This window comes from Myotis lucifugus, unplaced genomic scaffold (genome assembly GCF_000147115.1).
Source record: "Myotis lucifugus unplaced genomic scaffold, Myoluc2.0 scaffold_40, whole genome shotgun sequence".
NCBI lineage: Eukaryota > Metazoa > Chordata > Mammalia > Chiroptera > Vespertilionidae > Myotis > Myotis lucifugus.
Window position 1 is genome coordinate 1,528,168 of NW_005871088.1, and position 13,706 is coordinate 1,541,873.

General features: G+C 44.9%; 1 protein-coding gene across 26 annotated transcripts in view; it reads right to left on the reverse strand.

The window, feature by feature from the left end:
- The window catches only part of ZNF185 (zinc finger protein 185 with LIM domain), a 68,174-nt gene that overhangs the window by 11,380 nt on the left and 43,088 nt on the right, over positions 1-13,706 (reverse strand). For 21 of the 26 annotated variants that reach the window (XM_023753025.1, XM_023753030.1, XM_014454902.2 and 18 more), the window contains 2 exons: positions 10,289-10,486; positions 2,035-2,247 (listed from right to left, as the gene is read on the reverse strand). In XM_023753025.1, the coding sequence (XP_023608793.1) occupies positions 2,035-2,247; positions 10,289-10,486 (411 nt within the window). The remainder of the gene's footprint in view (positions 1-2,034; positions 2,248-10,288; positions 10,487-13,706) is intronic. The other 5 variants (XM_014454914.2, XM_014454913.2, XM_014454911.2 and 2 more) reach the window with 1 other exon arrangement.

The window sequence follows — 13,706 nt, forward strand, 5'->3', positions numbered from 1 at the left end:
CTACTGTAGTCAAGTGCATTGGCCTGTGACTTACTTGGTTAGGGCACATCATGGGGCTACTAGGGACTTGACACCCAGTTCACCCACTCACTGGATTGGACAGCCCCTTCCTAGGATCAGCTTCCCCTCCCCACACCCTCCAGTGAACTTTCCAGAGAACACAAGGCTGAGGGAGAGAGAGAGAAACATGAGTTTAAGCATCACCAAGGAAGAGATTTGGATGTAGTTAATTCTGGAAGGCACTGCCTATGAGCAGAGGCAGGAAACTGACAGGTAGAATGGTTTTTCTCAGTCTCCATCTTTCAGCGGCAACACACAGCCGTTGGCCTGGAATCCCACCCCCTACCCAGCTCACAAGGCCTTTCTCTAGCCAGGCTCTTACTTACTCTCACTCTGCCTGCTCTCAGGTCACCATTCTGATACTAAGGCTGCCATAGCTGCCTATTTCAAGTCAAGGCATCCTATTTGGCACCACCACTGACACCACTGCCCCATATGTACCATCCATATCACATCTGCCCATTCTCCAGTAGCCTAAGGCCAGTTCTATGGGTGCACACTGCCCTGGACTGGACTAATTTTGGTTTCTCTCCAACATGCGGTTCCAGATCATGCTCTGGATGTGGTCTGCCTTCGCCTAGCCGAGGCTCTGGGGCATCACTCCCTTGCCAGAGAATCCAGTGCCCAAGACCTCAACTAGTTTAAGAGTGGGGAGGGGGAAAAACAATCATGATCTAGCACCTGCCTGGCTCCCCAGCCACATCGTCCCAAATGATGTCATGTGTACCTAAAGCTCTAGCCATACTGAATAACCTCTCTTGTACCTTTGCACTGAACAACACCTTCTCTTTCAGAAAGCCCTTCCAGGGTACCTGCCTTCTCATCCCAGGCCTCAAGGTGCCTAGTCACTCTGTGCATATTCCTACATCACCCTATGACACAGGAATGTACCATGGAAACTGAAGGAGGTAGATTGTCTGAGAGGGAAAGCCCCATGGGAACCTGGAAGGACAGATAAGGGATAAAATACAGAACCAGAGAGAGTTAAAAGCCTCAAGACAAAGGACCCAGCACATGCTCTCCCTCTGGGGAGCAGCCCATGCCATTCACTTTTCCATCGTCTCCCCCCTGTTCTTACCTCACAGGTGTGACTCTCCTAAACTCTAAGGGTCCCCAGGAGACTTGCAACCAAGGGGGCAATGGGCAGCAGCAGCTTGTTCCAGGCTAATCCCCCGAATCTACTCCTAAGGACCCCTTTTCTCTGACTTCCCAGAAAGCTAAGGCTCTCCTGTTGCTTCTTCCATGGTAAGCCCTTCCTTGTTTCACTGGCCCCAGCTTTAATAAACAATGCCTGGACTCGTGTTGTGAAATTTTTCCCACACAAAGTCAAGCTGGCCATACACTACTAGCTGGCCATAGACAGACCTGCTGAGGGCCAGGTCCTCTGTCCAGTAACAGTATGCTGTGTGCTCCCTGAGGGCAGGCAGGCAGGGTCCTGTACATCTTGTTCAATGTGTTTATGGCCAGTACAGCTGGCTCACATGAGGCTATTCCCTACTCATGGCCACTATTGGAAAAGATCTCTAGGGAGCAAAGGGAGCATCCAAATACTGTCATTCAAGGCCAAACTGGTGGTGGTGGTAGTGGAAGACTTCATTGAACTTCCTTTATCTCTGGCAGGGAGTCCCATCCACACCAGAACACACCTTCCTCTGAGAACGTCTGTCTCCTTGAAGGGCAAAGGAACCCATATGCCTTTTCCAACCCAGGTATTCATGGCACAAATGGCTGCTAGATGATATGGTTCTGTGTGCCAGGCTTGGTCTAACAGATTTGATGCCATGGCTTCAAAATGAAGCCCATGTAGACCGGCCCCGTGGATGCTCTTTGCTGGTCAGCTTCCCACTGGCTCCTAAGCAGTCACACCTGCAGAAGGTAACTGGCCTGCTCAGTGTATCAGGGTTTGTTCTGGGGTGTGAAACTTGGAAAAACCCTGGCAGTAGGAGCAGGAGCCCAGCACAGTATAGTTCTTACCTGCTGGCCTGGCTCTCCAATTCCATGAGCTGCTGGAGTCTTCTGGGGCTGCTCTGACGCTCTGGAGTGCTAGGGTCTTCAGGTTGCTGGGTGGGTGCAGCCGTGTCTCCCTGGCCACCTCTCGGGGCTCTGGGCTTCTCCTGCCAGGTCTCTCCCAGCTCAGTGACCACATTCTTCTCCTCAAAACCAGCCAAGGAGCTGAGGAAGAATGAGCTGAGGAGCGAGTGTTGTGGGACTAGTCCTTGCTCACCCACTGCAAACTGATGTCACTTCCTGTGAGCATAGCAGCTCCTCTCCTGGAGGATGGAGCAGAAAGGAGCCCAAAACTGCCCCCCCATATCAGAAAGCAGTCTGTCTCCTCTTCCGAGGACCCCAGCACTGCTACTCCCTTTCCACTGACAAAGGCAGCATCCTCAAGAACACCTAGAGACTGACTTTAATGAGGTTTTAAAAGACAAAGTCTTCTCCTAGTTAGGAACAGTGGTATTCCTTCACCCCTCCTCCCACTGTGATCCCCCTTTTTTTCTAAGCCTTCCCCGTTCCAGTCCATCTGTCTTACTTAAAAAGTCCCAAGCCATATTTTATTCCCAGGCTCATGTGCTCTGACAGGTGTATGCAGCCAGGCCCTGCAAGCTCCCTCTTCCCCCAGCTCTCTGGGAAGGAGCTTGTCCCCAGGCTTCCCTGGCGAGCTGGATGGGGATACGGAGAAGGGAGCAGGGCTGTCACTCAGGCTAGAGTCTCAAGACGGTGACCCCGCAATAGGGGGAAGAGCCAAATAAGCTTAAAGGCTCCCAGGCACCTGAGATAGACTGTCAAGCCCATTCGTGATCCTCGATCGCCATCTGGTGGCCTGCACGAGCAAAGCCGTAGAATAAGCCTTGCCAAAGACCTTGTAGCTCAGGGCAGCTGTTTTCTTTATTGAAGGTCGCATTTCCTGGCGGGCACCATGGTCGCAGCTCAGGGCTGCAAGAAATGGTGGAGCGCACAGGTGCTCAATCACTGGCTAGGAAGCTAAGCGCTTATTACAGTGGTTCTCAACCTTCTGGCCCTTTAAATACAGTTCCTCATGTTGTGACCCAACCATAAAATTATTTTTGTTGCTACTTCATAACTGTAATGTTGCTACTGTTATGAATTGTAATGTAAATATCTGATATGCAGGATGGTCTTAGGCGACCCCTGTTAAAGGGTCTTTCGACCACCAAAGGGGTCGCGACCCACAGGTTGAGAACCGCTGGCTTAGGAGGAAGGCGCTTGGGCACGCAGGTGCACAGGTATTGTGGCTGCTTTGTTTTTGAAGTCAGTACTTCCTTGTCTTCTTTATTGATAAACAGTCACTGATATTATTACAGGGCAATAGCATTTTCTTCCTTTTTTTGGCAGACGAAAAAGCTGGGGTGAGGATCCTATTGCCGCTCATAAATGGCAGTCACAACAGAACTTCAACCTGCTCCCCGTGGCTCAATCTGATTACGTACCTGCCTGTACACTTCTCATCTCTAATCTGAGGATTAAAGGTGGGGTAGAAGCAGGAGCGAGGGCTCATCACTAAAGCATCCCGTTCAAAACACACAATACTGCCTTTCTCAAGCTCATCAACCTTCCTTCCCTCTCAGCCGTTTCTTTTCTCCTCCAACAGCCAAACTTCTTGAGAGGGTTTTCTGTACTGTCTTGTCACTTCCTCATTCTCTTCTCCCTGTCAACCTTCCACCAAACTACCATTGCTTCCCAATATCCCAAACTATCAGTGCTCCTTACCCCTTGTGTCTCTACACCAATATGCTACCCTTTAAGGCCCCTGCCTCCATTGGAGGTTCACCAGGATTTCAGGGGCCCCAAAATCAACCATCTGCGGCTGAAAAACCTAATTGGAAAGGATCTAGATATTTTATCCAGGTAAATGAGCTTTGGAGACACCCTGACTGATGTTTGCTTTATCCTTGGTCTCTTACCGCAAATTTAGTCTACAGTCTCCATAAAATTACATTTCAGGGCAAAAAAAAAAAAATCTTAAAAGCCTCCTCTACAAATATTAGTAGGAAGCTTTACTATTCATATTGAGCAGGTAACCTCAACTTGTACCATCTCCCAGAAACACAATTATGATAAAAATATAAAGTGAGACAAAGACAAGAATGAACCCGTATATAAATCAGTGCATTTTGTATTTCTGTGTTTATACCTGACTCATGGCTGGAAATTTAGAATTAAAGCCATAAGATCTCTATTCCTTTTTGTCTGTGTGTTTCTGTATATATGTATGTTATATATGTGTAATATTTTCTTGACTCTAGATAGTATTACCAAATTAGCTTAAGAAAATCCCTTATGCTTTATTCCAAATGACTTAGAGATAAATAAGCACTTATATAAATTAAATATTCCTAAACTCCCATAAATTACAGAAACAATTTCTAAATATTTGAAATGAAAAAATAAAGCATTCTTATAAGAACTATCCCAAATGTTTAAAAAATTAAAGTTCAAAGGTTAGGTAAATCTCTGCCAAACAAGACGAGTTTAATATTGTTAGTTTAATAATGATAATAAAAAAAACCCAGCTATGTCTTGTGAGTTATAAATGTTATAGCTAACACAATCATATATTTTTATTCTACTTGAGTATATTCTTCCTAAACATAAAACAGGTTTACTGCTTGAATAAGCTAGTATTATATCTACTCGATGTTTAAGATTACAAAAATATAAATTTGCTTTTAACCAAACTCATTATTTTGAAAACTTTATTTCAACAGTAATTATGTTTTATAATACATCACTTTTAAGACAGTTTTCAAGATCTTTTTGGTAATTTAAAACCCTAGACATATGCTAAATTAAATTAATATGCATTAAATACCTAGATCATTTTTAAGTAATAAAATACTGACATTAACCCTATTTTTAAGCTTACATATTTTTTGCTTATTTTTTGAAGCACAGAGAGGCTGTATTTAGATCTGTTAATAAATGTGTTCATTTTTTCCATGCTGAAAATATACTATAAAATGTATATAACTATAAATATTATGGGATATATATTCATAAGCTTTACTAGTCTGCTAAGAAATGTTGTATATAACATACAGTTCAAAATTATCTATCCCCTTGTGGTTTTTTTTGGTAAAATAGAAGTAACTAATTGTTAAAAATTATAATCAATATGTAGAAATGAGACTACTACAAGTAATAATGGCAAAGAGGAACAACTCTCTATGCAAGAAGAGCAAATATGTTTTTGTTAAGGAAAAAGAGAATAGTTTTGTCCTAAATTAAAATAACTAGTGATTCCAAAAACTATGTAAGACAAAATATAAATGGGTATTTTTATAATTTCAAAAGGTTCACAGAAAAGAAATTTTAATTGTCATTGTCAAAATGGACTAAAATTTAATAAGACTATAAGATTTTCTCAAAAGAGCTCTAGTATCAAATCTTATACTGATGCATAACTAAAATCTGGCTTTCTCTCCAAAACTTTCTTGGATTGCTGGTCTGCAATAAAAGATCTTTATTTCTTTCTGAGTAATCTGTCTAAAAGGCAAAGTTTTTATGTCTTGCCAAACAAATGCCCTATCCTGTATGCTGACTACATCATGTCTTCAATTATTTTTAAAAGGCCTTTTCATTTTAAAGGAACTAAGAATCTTTACAGTCATGTTACCGCCTATGTTTACTTGAAATTTTTTGTCACTTTGATTCAATAAAGAATTAAGTATTATTTCTCACTATCCCATAATCTTATTTGATCAAATGTCCAAACCTCCTGATAACATTTGACATTTTGCATTCCCTATACCAAATGTGAGATATCTTTTACATCTAAAACTGATTTCCCAGAGTACCCAAGGGTTTATTTGTTCTTTTGCCTTGTAATGAGAGGTGTTAAAAATAATAGGTTTATTTAATATTCTATAAATTGCATGGAATGCATTGTCCAATCACCCCCCCCAATAATGCTTAGTCTTTCCTAAATTAAATTTTAATGCTACTGAACTGTACACTTAAAATGGTTAAGATGGTAAATTTTGTTATGTGTATTTTACAGTTTAAAAAGACAACTTACTGGCTCCTCTTTGTCCTTTGGAGCAAGTCTAAGTCCTTGTTATGACAGAAGGATATGACCTTGCCCATCTGTCTGTGATCATGTGGTCTTTGTCGTTTATTAGATTGATATGCTGTGTCAGTTTCCCTAAGTCCACCCCCAGGGTCAGTGATTCTCTAGGAGGACTCCGGGAATCAGTATATAGTTGTCCTCAAGACTAAGATGTACTACTGCAAAAGGATACCAAACATAATTAGCAAAATGAAAAGCCAGTGTTGTTAGTCACAGCTGTAGGTTTTTATTAAGGGCTGGTCATATAGGCACTTTCTGCCTGACACCTACCCAAATTCCCAACTCCCAGAAGGCAATTAGAGATTCAGCATAAAGCACATTGTTTGTACAGACGATCTACGTCATTAGCCCGATCTCTTATCATTTAGAAAAAGGTTCATATGCATGTAAAGAACTGTCTACCTTTTCAAGTTCCCAGAGGTCAGCAAATGGGTCACCTTGCAAGCAGGCCTTTCTAAGGAGAGTAGTCTGAGACTTGCTAGGTTAACTCTTGTCTGAACACGATCCAGCTAACATCACCTCCTCCACTGCTTCCTCATCATAAACTGCAGCCATATCAAACCACAGGGCACTCCCCAAACATGTCACACTGTTACCTGTCTTCCATCTAGCATAGGAGATTCTTCTTACTCCTGTACCCTTCCCTTCAACTCCTTGAAAATGTTTTCAAGAGGAACATCTACCATCACCTCTGTGAAGCCTTCTCTGATTCTGTGAGAACAGCCAAGTCACATGGTCCTTCTAGTATGCTGCCATAGTGCCGTATCCATACCCACAGGTAAGCACTTACCACTGTCAAGGGCTGTGACCTCCTAAAGGGCAGAGACCAAGTCTTATTTTTCTGTATCCCTAGTGCAGTATATGGCTTGGCAGGAGCTAGTAACTAAGTAAAATTTGGTTTAATTGTGGAATGTGTGGTTCATTAATTCACAGAACAAATCAAGTTGCTCACATTACTCTGCTCATTACTTCCCCTGCCTTCTGACCTACATCTGCACTCAACCTTCCCTCCGGTTTTGGAGATACAGCCCTCTCTTTCCTGCTCAAGACTCTAGAACCTGCCACACTCTGACTTCAGTGACCCTTCACCTTCAAGTTTGCTCACTCTCTCTTTGAACTGCAAACTCACCTCATCTGGCAGGTATTTCCTCCCCTGGGCACATAAGCTTCATTCTGTAGCTGTTTATCTACTCACTATTTCCGCATCCCTCACTTCACAGCCAATATTTTATTTTATTTTTAAGTATGTTTTTAAATATATTTTTATTGATTTCAGAGAGGAAGGGAGAGGGAGAGATAGAAACATCAATGATGAGAGAGAATCATTGATTGGCTGTCTCCTGCCCACCACACACTAGGGACTGAGCCCACAACCTGGGCATGTGCCCTGACCAGGAATTGAACCGGTGACCTCTTGGTTCATAGGTCAGTGCTTAACCACTGAACAACACTGGCCAAACCATAACCAACATTTTAGAAAGAGTTGTACACCTGTACCAACTGCACTCCATCTCCTCACTGACCATTCCCTCCTCAATCAACCATAATCCAACCATAACCTTTTTCTCTTCCAACATGTCCTCCTTAAGGCAGCTATAAATTCTATGTTGCTAAACCTGGTGGGCCTATCTCAAGGTCCACAGCACACAGGAAAGTTAGCTCAGCCTTGCTTGGTTTTCATGACTGTACTCTTTCTAGTTTCTTCCATTTATCCAAAATTGTCTTTTTCCTCAGCTCCTCTTCCTCTAGAAGACCCTTCAATATTATTTTCCAGAATTCTGATCCATCTGCCTTTCTCTCTTGTTTTTTCTTTTTTTAAAACCTTTCTTCTTTTTACATATATTCGATTAGAGTTTTAGAAGGCCAATAATTATTATCCCCCATTTTTTTTTCTTTTTGAGACAAAAGAAAAGCAGAAAATGGAGATAAATGTCAGCTGGTGAAGCAAATGGCTTTACATGTAGAGCCAAAAGGATGACTCCCCTTGCATTCCTGAACCACAGGGACTTACTCATCCAGCCAAGGGCCTGGCAAGACCACTGGCCACAGATGCTTGTGGAGAGAAGCAGAGAATTTAAGGGGAACCTTCTGGGCTGTACATCTAAAGTCATCTGTTTCCAAAGATGGAGAATTAGGGGTCAAGCTTGGTCTGTAATCCCCAACTTGACAACCAAATAAGCCATTCTTTCCCAAGAGAACAGGAGGAAGAAAGACCAGCAGAATAAACAAAATTCCAGAGAAATGACATTCTACCCCCTCCAGGTAATCTCATTTTCCAGGTAACCTCATTCACTGTCTAGCCCCAGGTCTAATCTTCACTCAATTTCAGGCCTGTTTACTCATAGCCTATTGGACATAGTTGCCTGTATTCCCTACAGGCAGTTCATATTCAACATGGCTCAAGTGCCATTTGCACGACACCCTCACAACCTTGCTGTAGGCCCTTAGCTAGTTCCTGTCATGGTTAGGGGCCCACACCATCCACCAAGTTGCCAAACCATGAAATTTTTGGAACAGCCTTTGCTACCATTTTCTCTCACCTTTCCCCTTAACAGAGCAACAAGACTTATGGCCTCATTACCTCTCCCTTTGCTGAGCAGATGTCTCCTAATTGGTCTGAAACATCTTGCTTTATACCCCCGGGCCTGATGCTACACATGGCAGGTGGAAGGAATCTTCCTACAAATCACGGCTGCTCTGGTCTGTCATCTCAGTCATCTCACTCTCCTGAAAGCTATCTGTGGCCCCTGGGGCATCAGAAGGTGAGTCACACTACTTAGCCTAGGAATAGGTGCCTGCTCAGCCCCCCTCAGCACTTCCCACCAAGCCCAATTAACCCTTCCTCCACTGCCACCACCCTGACTCTGTCTTTCCTTCACAGCATGTATATCAGGCAAAATCTTCTAGCTCCAACCTCATGCCACCTGCAAAGAAAAACCTCTCCTGACAATCCCCCACCCAACCAAAAGAGAAACCCAATTGTCTCCTTCTTCATCTAAAGCTTGCACTTTTTGCACCCCCTCTTACTAATGGGAGCACTAAGTGGTGTAGGAAGCCAAATGATGTGGCAGGAAGTTCAAAGGTGTTTGATCAGTAACTTTGGTCTGAGCTCCTACTGGGGTCAAGGACAAGAAAAGGAGTAAAAAACAAGTTGGATATTCTTAAATAACAAAACCTTTTATTTAATAGAACAGTCTGGCCATAAAAATAGCCTCCTATCTCACTAACTATGGACTCTCTGCGTTATAGTAAGAACCCCAGTACCACGAGGATGGATGAACGTTTTTATTTTATCCCTGCAAGAGAAGCCACAAGTACCATCTACTGTCTCCTGGGGTTGTAAGAGTCTCAGCTCTCCCCTTCTAGCATTTCTGTCTTGGGTGAGAAACCATTTGCTTGGTTTGGAAATGGTACAAGCTTTCAATTGCTCTTTCTGAAATCTCCAAGCAATACAAGCTCGCTGCATCTTAACAATCTGTCAACATTTTCGTAAGCTGTATAGGTTATGAGGTGTAGGAGCCAGCATTTCAGATGCTGTCAGGAGAGCATTGATTTGAACACTTCAACCCATACCACATGGTCACCTCCAGTCACAGTCATACTTGTCCTCTCACTGACACACACCAACACATCGCCAATCACAATCCCACTGCCAACCTCAATGCCACTGTCACCCTCTCTAATGCCTGCTTACTCATGCTCTCTTTCTCACACTCTCACTGCTTGACCCTGTTGCTTTCTCTCACTCACTACCATCCCCCTGTCAACACACAAATAGCCTTCACCCTACTTTGGACTCCCAACCTGAAGTGCATGTATACTGTGCCTCTCCATGCTGCTTCTACCGATAGTCCACATGTTAAGTATTAGCCAGGGCTTCTTATCTCTGAGGACAGATACCTGCTCCCACAACAGGCCTCATCCCAGCTCCATGCACCACAGGAAGACCCCTGACACAGCTCCATGCCCAGGGAGTCACCATTCTAACTCCACACTGGGCACAAGGGTGAGCATCTGAGTGTGTGATATACCAGGCACTGGCATGAACATGGGGTGAAAGCAGGCTACACCTGGGTCATGGAGTCTGACAAAATTCCAGCTTGGGCAGGAAGTAGACCAGCATAGCGTTACCCTTACCTGCTGGCCTGGGTCTTCAAGTCCATGAACTTCTGGGGTCTTCTGGGGTTGCTCTGATGCTCTGGAGTGCTGGGATCTTCAGGCTGCTGGGTAGGTGCAGCTGGGTCTCTGTGGCCACCTCTGGGGGCTGCAGGCTTCTCCTGCCAGGATTCTCCCAGCTCGATGACCACATTCTTCTCCTCAAAACCAGCCAAGGAGCTGAAAAAAAATGAGTGCCCTTATGAAGTAAATATTGTGGGACTAGTCCTTGCTTACCCTACACACTGATGTCATCTTCTGTGGACATAGCAGGCTTCTCTCCTTGAGAATGGGGCTGAGGGGAGCCCAGCATGGCCTCCATATTGGGGAGAAGACTGTCTCCTCCTCAGGAGGACCCCAGCACCAGTACTCCCTTCCTACAAAGGCCATCCCCATTTGTACTAGGTGAAGCCTGAGCCTTTTATGCTTTTGCCAACCCTTAATTCAGCTGTCCCAGACATTGAGCTCTTTGGGAGGTCTTCCTTCTTCCCTGGCCTCACATCACACCAACACTTGCACCTTCCATCACCGTCCCCATCCTAAGGTGCTTCCAAGGGATTTGTTTTCTCAGCTGATGCCTTCTCCAGAACCTCTATCCTGAGTGATGGTGCTGCTACCTGATGGCCTCCAGTGCCAAAAATGTCATATGCCCACTAGGCCAAAGGCAAAGACTAAGTCAGGTTATTAAGAGCAGGAGCCCAGGATTCCATAAAATGAAAACGTAGCTCACCATCACCTTGATTCTGGCTCACTCTGAACTCAAACCTCCCAAAATTGGCAGTCTGCCTTCAATTGATGGTGGGGCTACCTGAGGACAAAAAGCAATACCACTAGCTACCTACAGCCCTAGGACTCTTTATTTATGAAAGTTAATCCCATAGTAGGCAGGGTCCCTGCCTTCAAGCTAGAATGACAGGGGAGCAATGACCATACTTTTTAAAGAGTATGCCCTGAAAGCAAAGTGACTCTTCAGCCTCAGGTGGAGGGAACCAAAGTACTGCAGCAGGGACAAACCAAACACCATCTCCAGCTGTACCTGGAAGATCTGCAGGCAAGTGAATACTGTGCCCTTCTATGCTGCTTCTACTAATGGTCTGCTGTAGCCCAGCCAGTTATCAAAAATGGTCTGCTTACATAATGCTAATCTTTTAGCCAACGGGATTTCGTGATACATCCACTTCACCTTTGTCTGTGACAAACATGCTTGAGCAAAAGGTAAACTTGGAAGACCTAAAGAGTTTGTCTCATAACTCTCGGAGCCCTGAGCTAGCTTTACCATGGATTTAATCAAAGTCCTGTTCTATCCCACATCCTCTATAGAATTATGGTAATAGAGGTTGTCCTCACCAAGTTTGTGAATAAAGCCAAGATTCTCTGCAAAGAGCAATTTGAGGGTCTACTGTAACACAGGGACAAGTGGATGAATAAGGCTCCTTCACCCTTAGCCTCAGAGAGGAGTCACTACAGTTACAGGAGTTATAGCCCATAAAAAGAAAATCTTAGTAAAAATGTCACAGGAAGCCTTGCTGAGCAATGTTATAGCCTAGAGGTCTTCCAGGCCCATAATAAATTATTTGCAAGTTAAGAGTTTAGAGATAGGCAAGGTAATACTTCTGGCTGTAACTAGATCAAAGATCTAGTAGTCTAATACAGATACTGCCAATTTTTGACACAGTAACACTCTTTGCATAGAAGAGAACGCCCCTTTCCACTATTGTACTACCTCCAATAGACTCTGCCACAGGTTAACAACAGTTGTCCACAGTGAATAAATGTGCTTAGCTTAATGTTCACCTGTTCTTCATGCAGAAATATCATAAACCTGAAATGCCCAGATTGCAACATAACAAAGAGGAAAATAGCTTATGTTTTAGATGTAAAGCCCCAAAATAAAAGTTTAGTGGGGCCCTGGCCAGTGTTCCTCAGTTGGATGGACATCATCCTGTGCACCAAAAGGTTGCCAGTTTGATATCCTGTCAGGGCACATGCCTGGGTTATAGGCTTGATTTCCAGTGTGAGGCATGCAGGAGGCAGCTGATTGATGATTCTCTCATCATTGATGTTTCCCTTTATCTCTCCCCTCCTCTCTATCTAAAAAACCAATAAAATATTTTTTAAAAGCTCAATAGGGGGAATATGAGCTACTCTGTATTAAGTGAAATCATGCCAATAAAGGGCAGAGAGGCCAACTTTCTGAGTGTTCTTTAATAATTACAATGGAAGGAAATATTCTTCTGGGGCTGATTTATTTAGCTTTAAGTTTTTATAAACTTTGTGGCAGTAAATGCTTTACACATTCAAACCCATTTAACCCTCACAACAACTCTGTGTGATAGGAACTATCATTATGCCTATTCTGAAGGTGAGGAAACCGGAGCACAGAGTTGATGAGCAAGATACCCAAGGCCACAGAGTGACAGAGCTTAGATTTAATACCAAGCACAGGAGTCCATGCTCTTAATCACTGTGCCATATCACCTCTTCCTGTACGTGTGATGAAGCAGGACCAAAGTTAGAATAGAGCAGAATTCCTCAAGTTTTGGACAATTCCACTGCCCTGCAGGATCTCCCCGCCCATCCCATCAGCCTTCCTCACCAAACTCTTGGAAACTAAGGCCCTCCTTAAGGAATCCCAGGGCCCAGAGCAGGTAGGTCCACCCAGGCGTCCCTTGCAGGGTGAATGGTCCAGCTGCCCTCCCTGAATGTCCACAGTCCCTGTCCCCGGACAGCTCTGAAGACTAGGGTCCAGTGTCACGGATGACTGACTCCAGGGCACCCTACCAAATGGGATCAGGCCGCAGGAGCCCCTTTTGGCTCCTCGCGGGCACCCACCTCCCTTCTTCTCTCCCACCTCCATATGGACTGCGGCAGTAGAAGGGGCTTCAACACCAAGGACATCAGGAAGCTGGGTTCATCAGGCCAGAGGGGGGAAAGGGCAGTGGGAAACCAAGAAGACCAGACCCATCTATGATCCTCGCATGCCATCTGGCGGCCAGCGCGGGCATGGCCGCAAGAGAGAAGCACCCGGGAGGCCACTCTGGCCCCGGGCAGCCATTTCGCTTTGTGGACAATCGCCTTTCCCAATATGCACTGAGACCAGAACTTGCCACTGCAGGAAATGGCAGCCCGCGCAGGCTTACAAACGCTGGGAAGTGGTGCACACGCCAGGCGCATGCGCACGCACGCACGCACGCACGCAGGCGCTCTGTGCACGCAGGAGATGGGGCACGCACACACATGCGCACATAGGATGGGCTCACGCTGGACACAGGCGCATGCTCTCTAGGTGCAGGCGCACGCACTGCAGGCACGCACGCACGCACGCACGCACGCACGCACCCACGCCAGGCTTGGACGCAAACACGCAAGCTCGTTGGGCGCAGGCGCACGCATGGTCACT